At 38.9% G+C, this 14,124-nt stretch overlaps 1 protein-coding gene across 5 annotated transcripts in view; it reads left to right on the top strand.

The window, feature by feature from the left end:
- LOC119649008 (NAD(+) hydrolase sarm1) overlaps positions 1 to 14,124 on the top strand; it is a 199,395-nt gene that overhangs the window by 140,601 nt on the left and 44,670 nt on the right. For 4 of the 5 annotated variants that reach the window (XM_038050953.1, XM_038050954.1, XM_038050955.1 and 1 more), the window contains one exon: positions 11,779 to 12,011. In XM_038050953.1, the coding sequence (XP_037906881.1) occupies positions 11,779 to 12,011 (233 nt within the window). Of the gene's footprint in view, positions 1 to 5,579; positions 6,161 to 11,778; positions 12,012 to 14,124 lie in introns of those variants that run through there. The other variant, XM_038050956.1, reaches the window with a different exon arrangement.

Raw genomic sequence — 14,124 nt, 5'->3', positions numbered from 1 at the left:
CATGTAATAGTTAGAGGATGATTGTACTTGCACGATTATATCTAAAAACAATACAAAAATACTAAATATGAAACTTCCTTTGTATACACACGCTTTTGAATTTATCAAAAGATCTTGGAATTTGATTCTTATTCATATTGTATCTATTATCTATATACAATACGGAAAAATAACTCCTTACAGGCCAGGTTAGATACGATCCAACCAGCTATCTTCATCTGAATCATCATGAAAAATAGTCTAGTTAAACATTAGTGATTATGCGTTTTTTTCCGCTTTCACACTGAGTGCTATAGTAGTACTCATATGTGCTTATATGGTGAGTTGTTATCAGAATACGCTACAAGTATCACCTGATAATTCACATATACGATCGCGACGAAGCAGTTGGCGCACGACGATCGTTTTATTTATTTTCATAATCATCGGTGATTGTTGTGAGTAGAATACAGCCCATGACGTCGGTAAATATTGTGGATATTAGTCATAAGACGTTCAATTGAATATGCATTTCCTTTGTGAGCTTTCTATTTATTTACCTGATCGGAAATGTCTTCACGGGGTTCGAAGCATTTTCAAGATTATTCATTTCCAGTTGATATTTTTAGACTTTTGATTTCTGTCTTAATGAGTTCCACCCCACCGGTGGATTATAAACACTTTTCTTTCACATATTTTCCCACGTCTATGATGTGTCTGTAAGTTGAGCCCTAGACTTCTGACATCCTGGAAGAATCACTTTCCACACTTACACTCAATGTTTTGAATCGTTTCCTATTGCATACTCTCTTATAAGTCTACTCCGTACTATGATAAATTTGATATATTTGAAGGGGATGCAGCTTGTCATAAATTCGCACAACAGCATGTGCGGTCATATTCCAAACACAGCAATGTCTTTTTCGCTTAGTTGGGTTTAAATGGCAGCGAATATATTACATATCTGAAAAAATTGACCCTTCTACTACTGGCCAAAGAAGGAGAAAACTTAAGGAGGAGGCTTGAAAATTATTTCGAATTGGGGTCTGAAATGTTCAGGGTTTAATATACGGAAGATTACCATCATATTTATATGGGAATGAAGTTTTAAGTTTCCTGAACGGGTTACAGGTATCTTCCCCCTTAAGGGAACATATAAGAATCGTTGTAAAAAGAAGAGGGTCATTTTTATGGAGGAGGTGACAAAAAAATCTTTCTTCGAACTACGGCAACGTCAAATCAATAAATTATAGACTGGGCCTCATGAGACAAAACAATTTCGTTCAGTAGACTACAAGGATTGGTATTATAATCCATCAATTGTATGAAATTGTAAACAAAGAAATATCTATAAATATAACTTTCAAACTGTAAAGGTATCTCGCCGGATGCGGGAGACTAGTAGTAGATACAATATCAGGATAACTAGTTTCGGTATAATTAATTAACAACGTGAGGCTGTAGATTTTTTTTTTACTAGTTACTAAACAGAAACAAATTTTGACAATTGGAAATATCAAATAATTGATCGATTAACGTCCTTGAATGACATTTCCGGGGAAGAACTAATTAGCAATCAATAGTTAAATCGGACGGAATACAAACAGAGTTTGAACTGTGAAAGATTTAAACCTTTGCTCCCTGCTAAAAGATGATGAGTTGGGGATGATATGCTTTGTTATACTGACCACTTCTGATAATTATTTATTGTCAAAAATAACCAGATTAGATAAATAATTTGTTTTAAGTGGGAAATCCAGATCAAAGGAAAACTTACGAGATAACAAGTTATTAATAATTATGAATTCTTGTATGTTTTTATGTGGGGTGGAATACAAGTATAACATTAGATATTTGTTTTGATAATCATTGTTGTGTCGGTGGCGTTCACACCAAAGGCATACAAACGGTTGAAAGAAAAAGACCTCTAACAACGCTATATGCTCTAATGTTTTCCGTGAGGTTATTTTCAGCAGCCACCACATAGACGGTGGCAAGCAGAAATGAAAATAAACCCACTCAAATTGAATAAATACTGTGAATTAAACTTAATTTTCCGAAATCATTATTTTTTCCTTGGATATATTGAAGTTATCGATGGCCAGAATGAGCCAAGATTGATCATGGTCAACCACAAGGACACAACTATCCCAATAAGCAAAAAAAGTCGCGAAAATCACCAGTACTTTTGTGTATCTCCACTGAAGTGCTCCGTCGCCTGGTCACCCCTCTGCTGGTCCAGGCCAGGGTATGTCCTTTTGAACACTAGAGTTCCCGCACGTCACCGTCAAAATTTCCACGACCTGTTTATTGGATGCGTGAAACTTCTTCAGAACCTAAAATACCTGACAGAGAATACCACGACTAGTTACAAAAACTTATACGATGCTTAATAAGAAAAACAAGGGAAATTGGCTCGACCGCGCCAGTGTTGTCGGTAAACTCAAGATCGAGAGGGAAGATCTACGACGGATAACATCCTTAATTGATGTTTCTCTAGCCTCGAATGTCCGACTTTTGGGAATAACCGGAGCTGGCGTTTGAATTGGTTGCCTCAAATATACAACCATTTGGGTTCAGAGCACACTGTCGCTATTCATTGGGTTTTTCTCCAGTTGACGCTATTATCACCCAAATCTTATCTTCTGTGGTTCATGTTGTTCTCAGATTTTTCCTTTTCCTTCTTTCTTATGAGGCTTCTGAAAATCAAGAAAAATATTCTTAAACGCACAAGACCACAAAAAGAACGATAGAGAGCTATCTCATATGAATTAAACGGGAATGAGTTCTTGGTAAATTAGGTGGCATATTTGAATCACTTTCGCGAAGGTTATGCAGTGATTTTTCTCTTCCTTCCAATAACTCCAATGACACGAGTCACTTTTTTTACTTATGATTGCAAGCAGCTTCTACTTCTTCCAACTTAAGCCGTCAGAAATCTAAAACCCCATTCCGTGCACACCGAATCCCCTCTTTTTCTTTTTCAGCCTATGTCCCGTTCACAAGCAGTATCGGTTCGTCTTAGTCGGTTGCGTCATTTTGCTCTGTGAAGGATCTGATCTGGGTGCAGTCACGAGTCATTCAAATCACCATCCAGCGTATCGAGCCACAATTGCTTTGGTCGGCCTTTTCATCTTTTATTATCGAATTCGATTTTCAGACCAATCTCGGCAAGCGAATTCTCGTTAGCGCGAGTTACGTGATCATACCATCGAAAACGCTTCTAACGAGGAAATGACCCGAGTCACAATTAGCACCTCGTAAGCGTCCTCATGACCAATATGTTTGAGATAGCTCTTTTTTCGACAAGGACGTGGTCGATTTGAATGAATATCCGCCCGTCTAAAGATGCCCACGGCATTTTATGTATGTTCTTATGGGGCAAGCAAGTGGAGCTTGCGACTAAATTTTTGCTGCTGGCGAAGTCGATGAGCCTTTGACCATTATCATTTGTTTCATCATGGAGGCGTTGCCTTCCTGTTATGCCTCTATGGAAGAGTTCGTTGTGAATTTTAGTCTTCCAGTAATACTTTGATGTCATTGGAGAGTAGAATTCGTCTTTAATGACATCATGTTTGTCCTCCGTTGGTGGATGGCAATTGATATGCCACACATTGAGAAACTTCATCCTGAAGCGGAATAAGCAGGTTTGTTCATTAATCGGTTTGAAATCAGTTACCAACTGCCTGATTGTGTTGTTTTTAACAAAGGCTACACCGAATTTTCTGCTTCTTCGCTCTTTGCTGCTGGTAAGTATTGTGTATGGTCTCCAATTATTTGCTTCGTTAACGTTTCTTGAAGCGCAAAGATGCTAATGTTGTTACAGGAGTAGTCAATTTTAGGTTGCCGAAGTCGTTGCTGTTTGATCCTTCTAATTCAAGGCAGTGTCGTGGGTTCCTGAACACGTTGATTTTTTCTGAGAAAGCGTTGCAGGCGCTTCGCTCAACCCCCTACCAGAAGCGCCGGTCTGAATAGTTTTTTTCTGTTTTGATCCACGGAAAGCTCGCCTTCACCTCCTCCATCTGCTGTTTTGATGGCAAAATACCCAGCCGTCACCGCGTGGAGGTTGGTTAGGATTCGATAGCAGAGATGTCGATATTGAAATACAGGATACGCTTCACAGGATCAGTACTAACCGTGCACCAGATCACGGTATCGCCCTGTGATACTTACTATCATTTGACCACCGATGCGTTGATCTATATCGAAACGCAGAAATCTAGAAATTGGGCTTGAAAGCCTGCCTACAAAAACTGAAGTTTTCCATTGACACGCACTGGTGTGCCTCTGCGCTACCCAGAATAGGGAATGGGGGGGCTTCTTTTGAACACTTCAGCCCTATGTCAGTGGCATTCTCTGAAAATGCCAAGGCAAGATGGGAACTCTAAAAGCCGCACCACGTGAAGATGAGCTCCGTCGTGAATCCTCTCTCCCAATCGTCGATCTCGACTTCTACGGCTCCACAAGGGCGGTCGAGCTTCTATTTTTTTTTATTTTCCTGGTTTATCTTGTGTGCTTTCTTCCAATAGCTTTGCGCGATCTTCCAATCTTTCTTATGGTTTTTCCGGGGCGGAGCCAAAGATCAATTCAACGACATGTGAAATTTGACATAATGGCACGTGAGGAACTGAAGTCATTAAAATGAATATATTTCCTATGTAGTGATGGCTTTCGTTTGCAGTGTTCTTCAACCTGATTCTTCCTTTTTTCGTAATTTTCTAATAATATGGCTGTAGAAGAACAAACGCACACCCGGCTCTGCGTGCAACGAAAAGAAGAGAATGGGATCAGTAGAATTCACCAGTTAGTACAATTGATAGATGCCAACCTAGTAGAAAATAATTTTTGTTTGGAATTGAGGGAGCCTTGCATCAATTAGAGAGAAACTGCGCACCCATGACGTATTTGGGGATTGATATAAAGTAGCGAACTACATCTGATGACCACTTCGGTCAAGCTGTTCCGCGTCTGATGAGTTGCCTTTGTCCTGGACAAAACCGTAACCATCTGTAAAAAATGTTTTCTAGTAGAGAATGTTTAGGAAGTGATGCAGCTCTGAATAGCTGAGAAAAATTTTCAAATAACAAAGCAGCTTCCATTAGCCCAAAAAGATACACATAAAAGTAATTAAAATCAGAGTGTGCCGAAAAATTAACGGAATATTGCCAGCGTAGAAGGTAGCTAGTTATCAACAATGGGAAAGATTGAAAATAAAGAAATTATATATTTTGAGCAACTACAATTTTATTTAGATTTGGGAATCATTTTGTAAACAAACTGTAAGTAATTCTAATACCTAACGTGTAATCAAAATTTTGTTACTGAGAAGCTGATTACAACTAGACGCCCCATGGGAGCGACGTGCAATTCCTAGAATTTGTTTATTGTTAATTATAATATGATTACATATCAGAGCTTCTTATCTTATTTCTCTCTTATCGTGCTCCTGAAGTGCTAGTATTGCAATTGTTATTAAATATTCTCCTCATTGTCTCAAACACCAGCTTTTCACTGTGTATTTTACTCATCGCGAAGTCCCCCAGTCGAAAAGACTATAAGGAAGGTTTTCTTCATAATTTTCTTCTTGCTTGCTCGTGCAATTAGCAGATTTTCTGTTTATTTATTTATATTTTTAGACCATAATTATTTGTCAACATCTCGCGAGACCGTGATTATTTGCCGAAGAGCTTTTTAAGCGCGGTCTGATACAGAGTACTCCGAGAGTACCCGACGGTGATGAAGATCATCATCTCATCATTATGCGGTTCGCGAAAATTTAACAGAATCATTTTAGTATAAGATTTTCAACCGAACGAATACATCCCTTGAACGAAACATCCGAAAATAACGAGAAATACCTACTCTACTAAAAAAAATTAATAAAGTTCACTAGTGCGAATAACAACTGAAAATTTCGATAACGGAACAATTGAAAAAATTTGAGAATTGAGTGAAGTGTCGAAAGTTCTGGGAAATTATCAATTTATCCCTGAAATATTTATTTTTCGAGGTTGATACGTTTTCATAAAACCAAAAAGACAAAGTACAGTGCGAAAAAGTTGCTTTTATGCGCATAAGTTTATTTTTGTGAAATTTCTGCAACCAAAGTGATTGTGAAATAAAGACATTAGTTGGTTAGAAAATCGTTAAATCCTCTACTAAATATTCCTATTATTTCTAGGTAAGTTTCAAACTCGCGCGTGGCATTTCCGGCGCGAAAAGGTATTCTTCACACCAGTTGTATTTGAAGTACCATTTTTAGAATCGACTTCCATTTTTCCAAAGTGCTCATTATCTGCACTTTGTCCATGTTCTATCACTCAAGTGCTCTATTTATTTCGTTTTTTGTTTTTTTTTTTTGCTTGCAATACATTTTATCAATTAACATTTTCAATCAGTAGTTCCTAAGAAAATCACTTCAAATTGTCTGCCTTGAACATCCCAAAATTCTGGGAAAGTCATGTCCTAAAAATAGATCAATTACTAAGAAAGTGCAAATGAGGGGGGAGTGCTATTGTCGGAAAATTGACATGATGTAAAATAGTTAGTCCCTAATATTATAAATATATGTAAGTGGGTGAAATTTGCACAGAAGTTGAAACGGAAGTCATCCTAATTCGAAGAACATTTGAATGTCTATTTATCTCTAATAATAAAAAATAAAAATGTTCATTTAATTTCCATGCACTTTATTCTATTCCAAAGCTTATCGCCTCCATTCTCTCTTTTCTTATGGTTTATTTGTTATCTATATTTGTCATTAGCTTAGCAACGTTTGAAATTGTGACGTTGATGCCAAATTTGATAAAAATACTGTAGAATTCTGCGATACACTCTGAATTTGCATTGGTTCTCCTGAAAAAAACATTTGTAAGCAAAATTCATTGAATTTCGCCTGCATCTAAAACTGAAGTGGATTAAATTTTGCAAAACACGCGAATCATAACATGCGATTTCGCTACAATTCTAAGATTTGAGTGGGCGTATCTGAGAGACTTTTGCCATGAATTTAGATTATCAGAACTCTGGAAAGTGCCCTCATAGATTCATGAAATATTCTAATAATGATTTATTCATGCATGTATTTCTTAGGAGATTTATTGGATGGAAGCGTTCATTCCAATCAAGCTTTTAATATTTTTGACCGATTTAAAATTTTGTGTATGATTAATAATAGCTTCTTCTGGAGCATCCATTTATGTAGATGAAATAGTCTATCAAGGCTCCTAGAAAAATTAATTTAACTTTAGAGTGCCTGAACTGCTGACTGATTAAAAAGTCAATTATTTGATTAGCAGTACGAAATCAGAAAGTGCAGTCATGGAAGTGTGGTTTCAAGTTTCTTATGGAAAACAAAATTACAGAACAATATCATAATGAAAACATAAATTACGTCTATTTGAGGAGCTTAATGAGTTTTGCCCTATCGCTTGTGGTGAGATTGTACGATGGCGAATGACCATTCGAACTGACCAAAGATGCGTGCATCCGACACGCAAGTTGCTCATTCGGCCACAATACTCCACCTCGAGCTGAAACCAAAGGGTGGTTTAGGCGAGGAATCATACGCACGGCTCTCGCAACCCGGCTGCCGCAATTCAAAACGGACGCGCCTCTTGCCCTTCAGTTGTGCCAAGGATACCCGTTTGACCATGTCCGTCCCGGACGTTGAGATTAAAATGATGCCCACCTCGCTCGAGGACTTGGAAGGGGCCCTCATAAGGCAGCTGGAGCGGCTTGCAGGGAGGGTCCGTCCTAATTAGAACTTGCGTACAGAATTTGATATACCTGGGCGCGTCAGTCACAATTTTCGAGTGTTTGGCGGGTGGTAGCGGTTTCAGTTTTGACATTGCGTCTTTGACCAGATGCAATAAACGGGTAGCGTTGAGTTCCGTCCTGATGTCGAGAACAGGTTCGCTGGGGAGTCTCAGATTCTCCCCGTATATCAACTCCGCGGGACTTGCAGCAAATTCTTCGCGACTGGCTGTTCGGAGAACTAGAGGGAGGACCTGCAATCAAGTGGGTGAGCCATTAAAGCGCTTCCGAGTTTATAGACAGCCAGAAATACTTTGCGGTGACTAACCGATTTGTTTTCCGAATCCCTGGGTACGCCACTTCGTGAACAGAGTAAAATACTTCCTTTCGGAATATATGGCCTTCGTCCCTTGTCTGAAGTTACGCAGTCAATATCGGATGTTGAGCCGAAGATTGGAAACTCCCTAAAAGTATATTTGGAGTTGGTCTTCAAGCTCTAAAGAACTGCGTGGTCCTTCCGCGTCTCGGCGATTGCCGGAAAATCGACGGTGACGGTGATCTTGATCTCTGCAACGCGTGACAAAACATCTGCAACCACGTTATCTTTTCCAGACACGTGTTGAATGTAGAAAATGAATTGGCTGATCAAGTCCATGTGCCGAAGTTGGGGGGGACGCTTTGAAGGGCTTTTGTTTTAAAGCAAACGGTCTGTCTTCAAGGGAATACCCTAAGTATATAATTGTGATGTACGCGGCGAGCAACTCACGATCATAGGTGCTGTAGTTCCGTTAAATGGGATTGAGCTGTTTGGAGAGGAAGCTCATCAGCTGCCAGATTTGATTCAGTTTTTGGTGAAGAGCAGCACCTATGGCAAAGTCTGAGACATCGACGAATATGGCTAGTGATGCATCTTGCTGAGGGAATGTCAGAAGTATAGCGTCCACCAGCTGTTGCTTGGTGGTCTCAAACAGCTGGATAGCCTCTGGGAACCACACAATCAGACGAGAGTGTTTGGTTATCGGCCTAGACATGTAGGCGCTAAGGATCAGTTGATGGTGGGCGGTCCTGGGCAAGAAACAGCGATAGAAGTTTAAGATAATCTTCTCAGGTCCTTAATAGTTTTCGGAAGCGGGAACTCGAAATCGCTTATAACAATCAAGCTTATAGCCGACAAGAATTTTAAAATGCTTCCTACTTCTGGGTATTTCACCTTAGCATCTGGTATTATGGACAAAAATCAAATTAGTCAATACAACTCCTAGACTGCTCAATTCTTGGAAAGTTTTCCCAGTATAGACCTCTGAATTTCTCGTACCCTAGAAGCTTCTCCGAGAGGGAAGTTTCAATTAACGGAGCTAAGTAACCTGATACACACAGTTTAGCCAAGTTGCCCTACTTCAACCCAAGTTAACCGAATCAAAAGCATTTCTGACATCTAACTTCATTATCGTACAGCACTTTGCGACCAAAGATTTCCGGGTCAGATCCATGACCATTGCTATTATATCGACCGTAGATCGGGCTTGCCGCCACCCATACTGTCGTTTTGATATACCACCGACTAGCTCGATGGAGAAAAGCAGCCGGTTGTATATGACCTCATCAACATCTTCCCCATAATGTCTAAAAAATAGATAGAGCAATATAGAGGTCCGCTTTCTTCGTGTTGAGGAAAAAGGGTTGTAATTATTTTAAAGAAAAACCACTGGGGTGACTTAGCCCAGAAATCTTGTTGATTACAGTATTGTAGGCAGCGCCTCACCAGTTCGTATTTGCCTCAACGCAAGGCCTATGACAATTCCGTACGCCTTTTGTGTGATCTTCTAAGGTTACTATGAAGATCTAGGTATTCCTCCTCCCGCTCCTGATGTGCCAGCTTCCTACAGACAGGATGTTCTCAACGGCAAAATTGCAGGTTAGTTTGGTTTCCTACTGTGGTGGAACCCCTTTGCAGCATTGTGGCAGCACATGCTTTGGTTACATGCTAGCATAGCTGACTCATCTTTCTCATCGCTGTCCCTTTCGATATTGAACTCCCTCTAGAACGACCAGGAATCTATATTTAAGAGCCTCAGCAGATCAGTCAACCAGGGTTACTTTTCTATGACCCAATGCACCTTCAGTTTTCGCTTCCTCCATTTCCGATATCGAGAAGGATGATCTGGTGGCCATTGTAGGTGTAATATTCACTTACCGGTCAGATCATCCTCCTCGATATGGAAGTACAGATCAACGATCAAGCGCAACTCGCAAACCCGGAAGATGGGCATATATCCAAACTTAGCACAATGTTCAGCTTTGCAAAGATTTCAAGTAGGATTTCACCTCTGGTGCTGGTTACTTGGATTCCCCATTCTAAGTTCCATGTGTTGAAATTACCGATAATTATTTTAAAGCTGTAGAGGGTTTATTTTTAGCCTTATCAAGAGGGCTCCGAGGAATGACATTGGTTCTTGCGTGGTTTGTCTTCTACATGCCAATATCGTGGCGTCTCCAGACGTATCGTTCACCCACGTAGTACTACCATAACTTCAATAAGGTTTGCAGATCGCTGCCACCTATACGTTCGACTAGTTAGCAGGTGTTGGGTTGCTTCGTAGTGGTCGAGGTTGATTTTTATTTATCTCATTTGGCCATCCGTTTTCAGCTTCCTCCTATACGGGGGAGACAACATCTCCTGCAACCTGCAGGTCGTCCACTTTTTCTTTCCCTTCGTACAACATGGATCGTGAATCTCCAGTACAATCTTTGATTAGACGGCCCTTCTCTTCCTGCGCCTTTTCATTGTATTGTGTCCTATTGACTGGTGCATACTTTTGCAAGAGTATGCAGACGATACTCAGGCAAATCTTCAACAATGATCTATGGAAATTTGAACATCTTACAATATAAATTCGTGGCAATAAAATTAGCTACCATATTTATTAACATTATTGGTGGAATTTGCTTTTTCTACGAACATAAACTTATTGGAAACGTGAAGGATAATCCTTATCAGCTACCGAATTGATTACTGAATTCTACGGTTTATTTTGTTTGCATAATTCATGTATGATGTCATTAGATCTCAAAATAAATAAACAACTGAATTTAATTAACCACGAACCTGATTAGATATATCAAAACTATTTGAACAAGCAGATACACGTGTAATATGTTTTTGAAACTATATCTCGACCGTTTCATTTATCACTACTCGGCAAACTATTAGTTTACAAATTATTTTAATACATGTCATCATATTCCTAGACATAATGACGAATAAACACAATTACATCCACTTATCAGTTGGTGATACGCCTTTTCTCACAATTTAATTCAAAAGTATGAATGTGATTATGGATAAAACTTATGGTTGAATTATCTGATCAAGGGTGAAGGACTTATCGACTTTGGCTATTAATGCCATGTTTAGAAAACTTTTTAAGCCATTGACGTCATACACGGTTCGGATATTATGCATTTCGGCTGAATTGATAATGCAGCTATTTTAAGAAAGGTATCAACCTCAAATACACATTTTAATGGTTTGGATTTCCTTGCAAATATTTAGGAATTAATGAAAGCTCCGTTGTTTTGTAAACATTAGGAATTTTATATTTTTAGAAATATTTTACTCTAATGTAGACTTTTTGATAAATACGAAAGTCCATTTCACACATTCATTGAGAATAATTCATATCTTCAAAGATATTGAGTTCTGGAATGCGGAAATTCCTGAAGCAGTTGGTACTTGTAATGTGAATGGCGTAATCAGGAGACAATATAAAGTTGGTCAAACTTTTCAAACTTAATCTGTTCAATCTCTAATCAAATAAATTAAGTAGGAGTAAATAAAAATCACGGACCCACTTGATATAGGAGTATGTGCACTTGTTGAGATTTATGGTTCACTAGCTGGTTCGATTTTTCATTCACCAGCAGATAAAATTATCAAGTATTTGTTACAATTTGTTGAACAAAACCAAAGAATTGCAAATAATTCGCTCAAACAATGCAGTAATAAATACATTTCTGATAATAATTTTTCTTTGTCCATTTTAGGTTGTTAACAGTAGTAGTACAACGACTCGTGTAGCAAAAACATCATCGTCACAGCGCCTGCATCACGTCACATCATCCACATCTGAAATGAAAGCACATGCACTTCAACGTGACCTAAACGATTTTAAAAATTCCATGTCAGAAATCAACGATTTGGCCATCAATCGGCCAAAGCAAACCCTCGGGGAGTTGAAGCTCAACGACAATGCCGCCATGAATCAACTAAAGCAACAGTAAGTCAATAAGTCAATTTGTGTTCTTATTTTCTGTCTCCTGTTAGACCCGCATTAAGAACATTCCCAGTTGATAATATTTTATTTAAAAACGACCTTGAAAATCGGCGAGTTCTGGTTTTTTTTAAAGGAAAGACGAAAATGCTTTTCATGTGGAGGAATAAATTTTTTATCAGTATTGATACTTAAAAAAAAGATTTCTTTGGTCTATATGAGGGAAAGTAATGGACTGTGTTGGAGCAAAACTTATTTCAAATTTTAATATGTTATGCAAGCCAAATACTATCTTCACTTCTTTCACTTGTTGACTTATGGACAAATCACTTTTTTTTTAACATCCTAAGTCAATATTTTTTTGAACTTCAACTACCGCATCACACCATCTTTATCACGACAGAAAAATAAAAAGTTAGTTTGAATCGGGGAATTTTCCTATTGATGCTGATGAAAAATGGTGAGAAGCATAATAATCATCATCACCGGCGCAATAACGGATCCGGTCTAGGCCTGCTTTAATATGAAACTCCAGATAACCCGGCTGTCTAACGTCCTGGTCTACGCCATCGCTCTATCTGAGATAGGGTTTGCCACGTCGTCTTTTTCTACCATAGTTATTCATCATCATCGGCGCAACAACCGGTATCCGGTCTAGGCCTGCCTTAATAAGGAACTCCAGACATCTCGGTTTTGCGCCGAGATCCATCAATTCGATATCCCTAAAAGCTGTCTGACGTCCTGGCCTACGCTATCGCTCCATCTTAGGCAGGGTCAGCCTTATCTTCTTTTTCTACAATAGGGGGATCATCCTCATCCATTCGTATTAAGTGACCCGCCTACCGTAACCTATTGAGCCGGAATTACCACTGGGAATACTTCGATTTTTTATAGTCTCCAAGTCTGCTTCATATCGTCCGCCAAGGGGCCGTAGTTCCAGATTTTTTCTTGCTGTTTTTCAATAGTATTCAACGTATGGTAGTCCACCGGTATGGCAACATCAATAATAAAGAACGCTCGTTGCACCTTGAAAAGCAGAACTAGATCGGGTCTGTTGCAGTTTGGAACGATCATTTTTCAAGATTTTCTGCGGAGTATATTTATAATAAGAATGGAAGGTTGCCACTAAGTTATACTTCAACGCAAGATTTTGATGGAGAATCTTGCAGACTCAACATCCAGTACGCAGATGTTATGTGCTGGATGGTTTCCTCTTCACAGTGGCATAACCTACAATTTTAGTTGGTGATTGAGGAGGCGGGAAGAATGTACGATTTGTAGTTTTTTGTTGTGAGCGAAGCATCCTGAATTGAAGTTAGGGATGTTTCGGCCTCATAAAATAGTGCACCGTTAGTCAACCATTTGTTAGAGGATTCGATGTCAATGCCTGGCAACAACAAATTTTGAACTATTCACCTCAGTCAATGGGTCTCTTTTTCTTCTCTCTCTCTCTCTCGATTTTCTGTTGGATTTAAGTAACATTCGACATGGGATCCCGTTCTCTGCTTTTCAAGTCTAAAGGAAACAATTTCATATCTGCCATGACAGTAGCCTGATGTAATTGGCTAGAGGATTGCCTCTCAAAGAAAAATTCCAATTCCTTAGTTTTTTTTTCTTATTTAGAATGATTCTGATCATTTTATTCTTCCTAAAATGAAAGCGCAAGTTGTTGATTTTTGAAAAAATTGATTGCTAGTTCAAAGTAGAGGGGTCGATGAACAAAGAGCAGTGGAAGAAAGTTCCTTCCCATTTACTCCGTTCCGCTGTCAAGTAGACGGCAAGCTCACAGCTCCTTCAGTTCCTAAACATAATTTAAAACTCCATACGTTACTGAGAAAGTCATCATTGTGCCTGCAGCTTTCTGAGACCAGCCAAAATATTACTCATACTGCACAATTAGATCCCTAGGGCTTCTATTCTCCCAATTAATCGACGATCTGTCAAAGCCATATTTTGTACTTTTAATGTAATTTCCACTTTTTGGATCGTCTTCAACACTTTTGTGACCACGTTTAAATTCCACAACCCATCTTTCTGCTGTTCTAAATGAAGGTGAAGAGTCCTTATATACTTTTAACATCCATTTATAAATTTGTTTTGGTACTAAGCATTTTTTTTA

The sequence above is a fragment of the Hermetia illucens genome, chromosome 2 (assembly GCF_905115235.1).
Source record: "Hermetia illucens chromosome 2, iHerIll2.2.curated.20191125, whole genome shotgun sequence".
NCBI classification, from domain to species: Eukaryota; Metazoa; Arthropoda; class Insecta; order Diptera; family Stratiomyidae; genus Hermetia; species Hermetia illucens.
The sequence above is the reverse complement of the archived record's forward strand: the minus strand, read 5'-3'. Positions and strand labels throughout refer to the sequence as shown.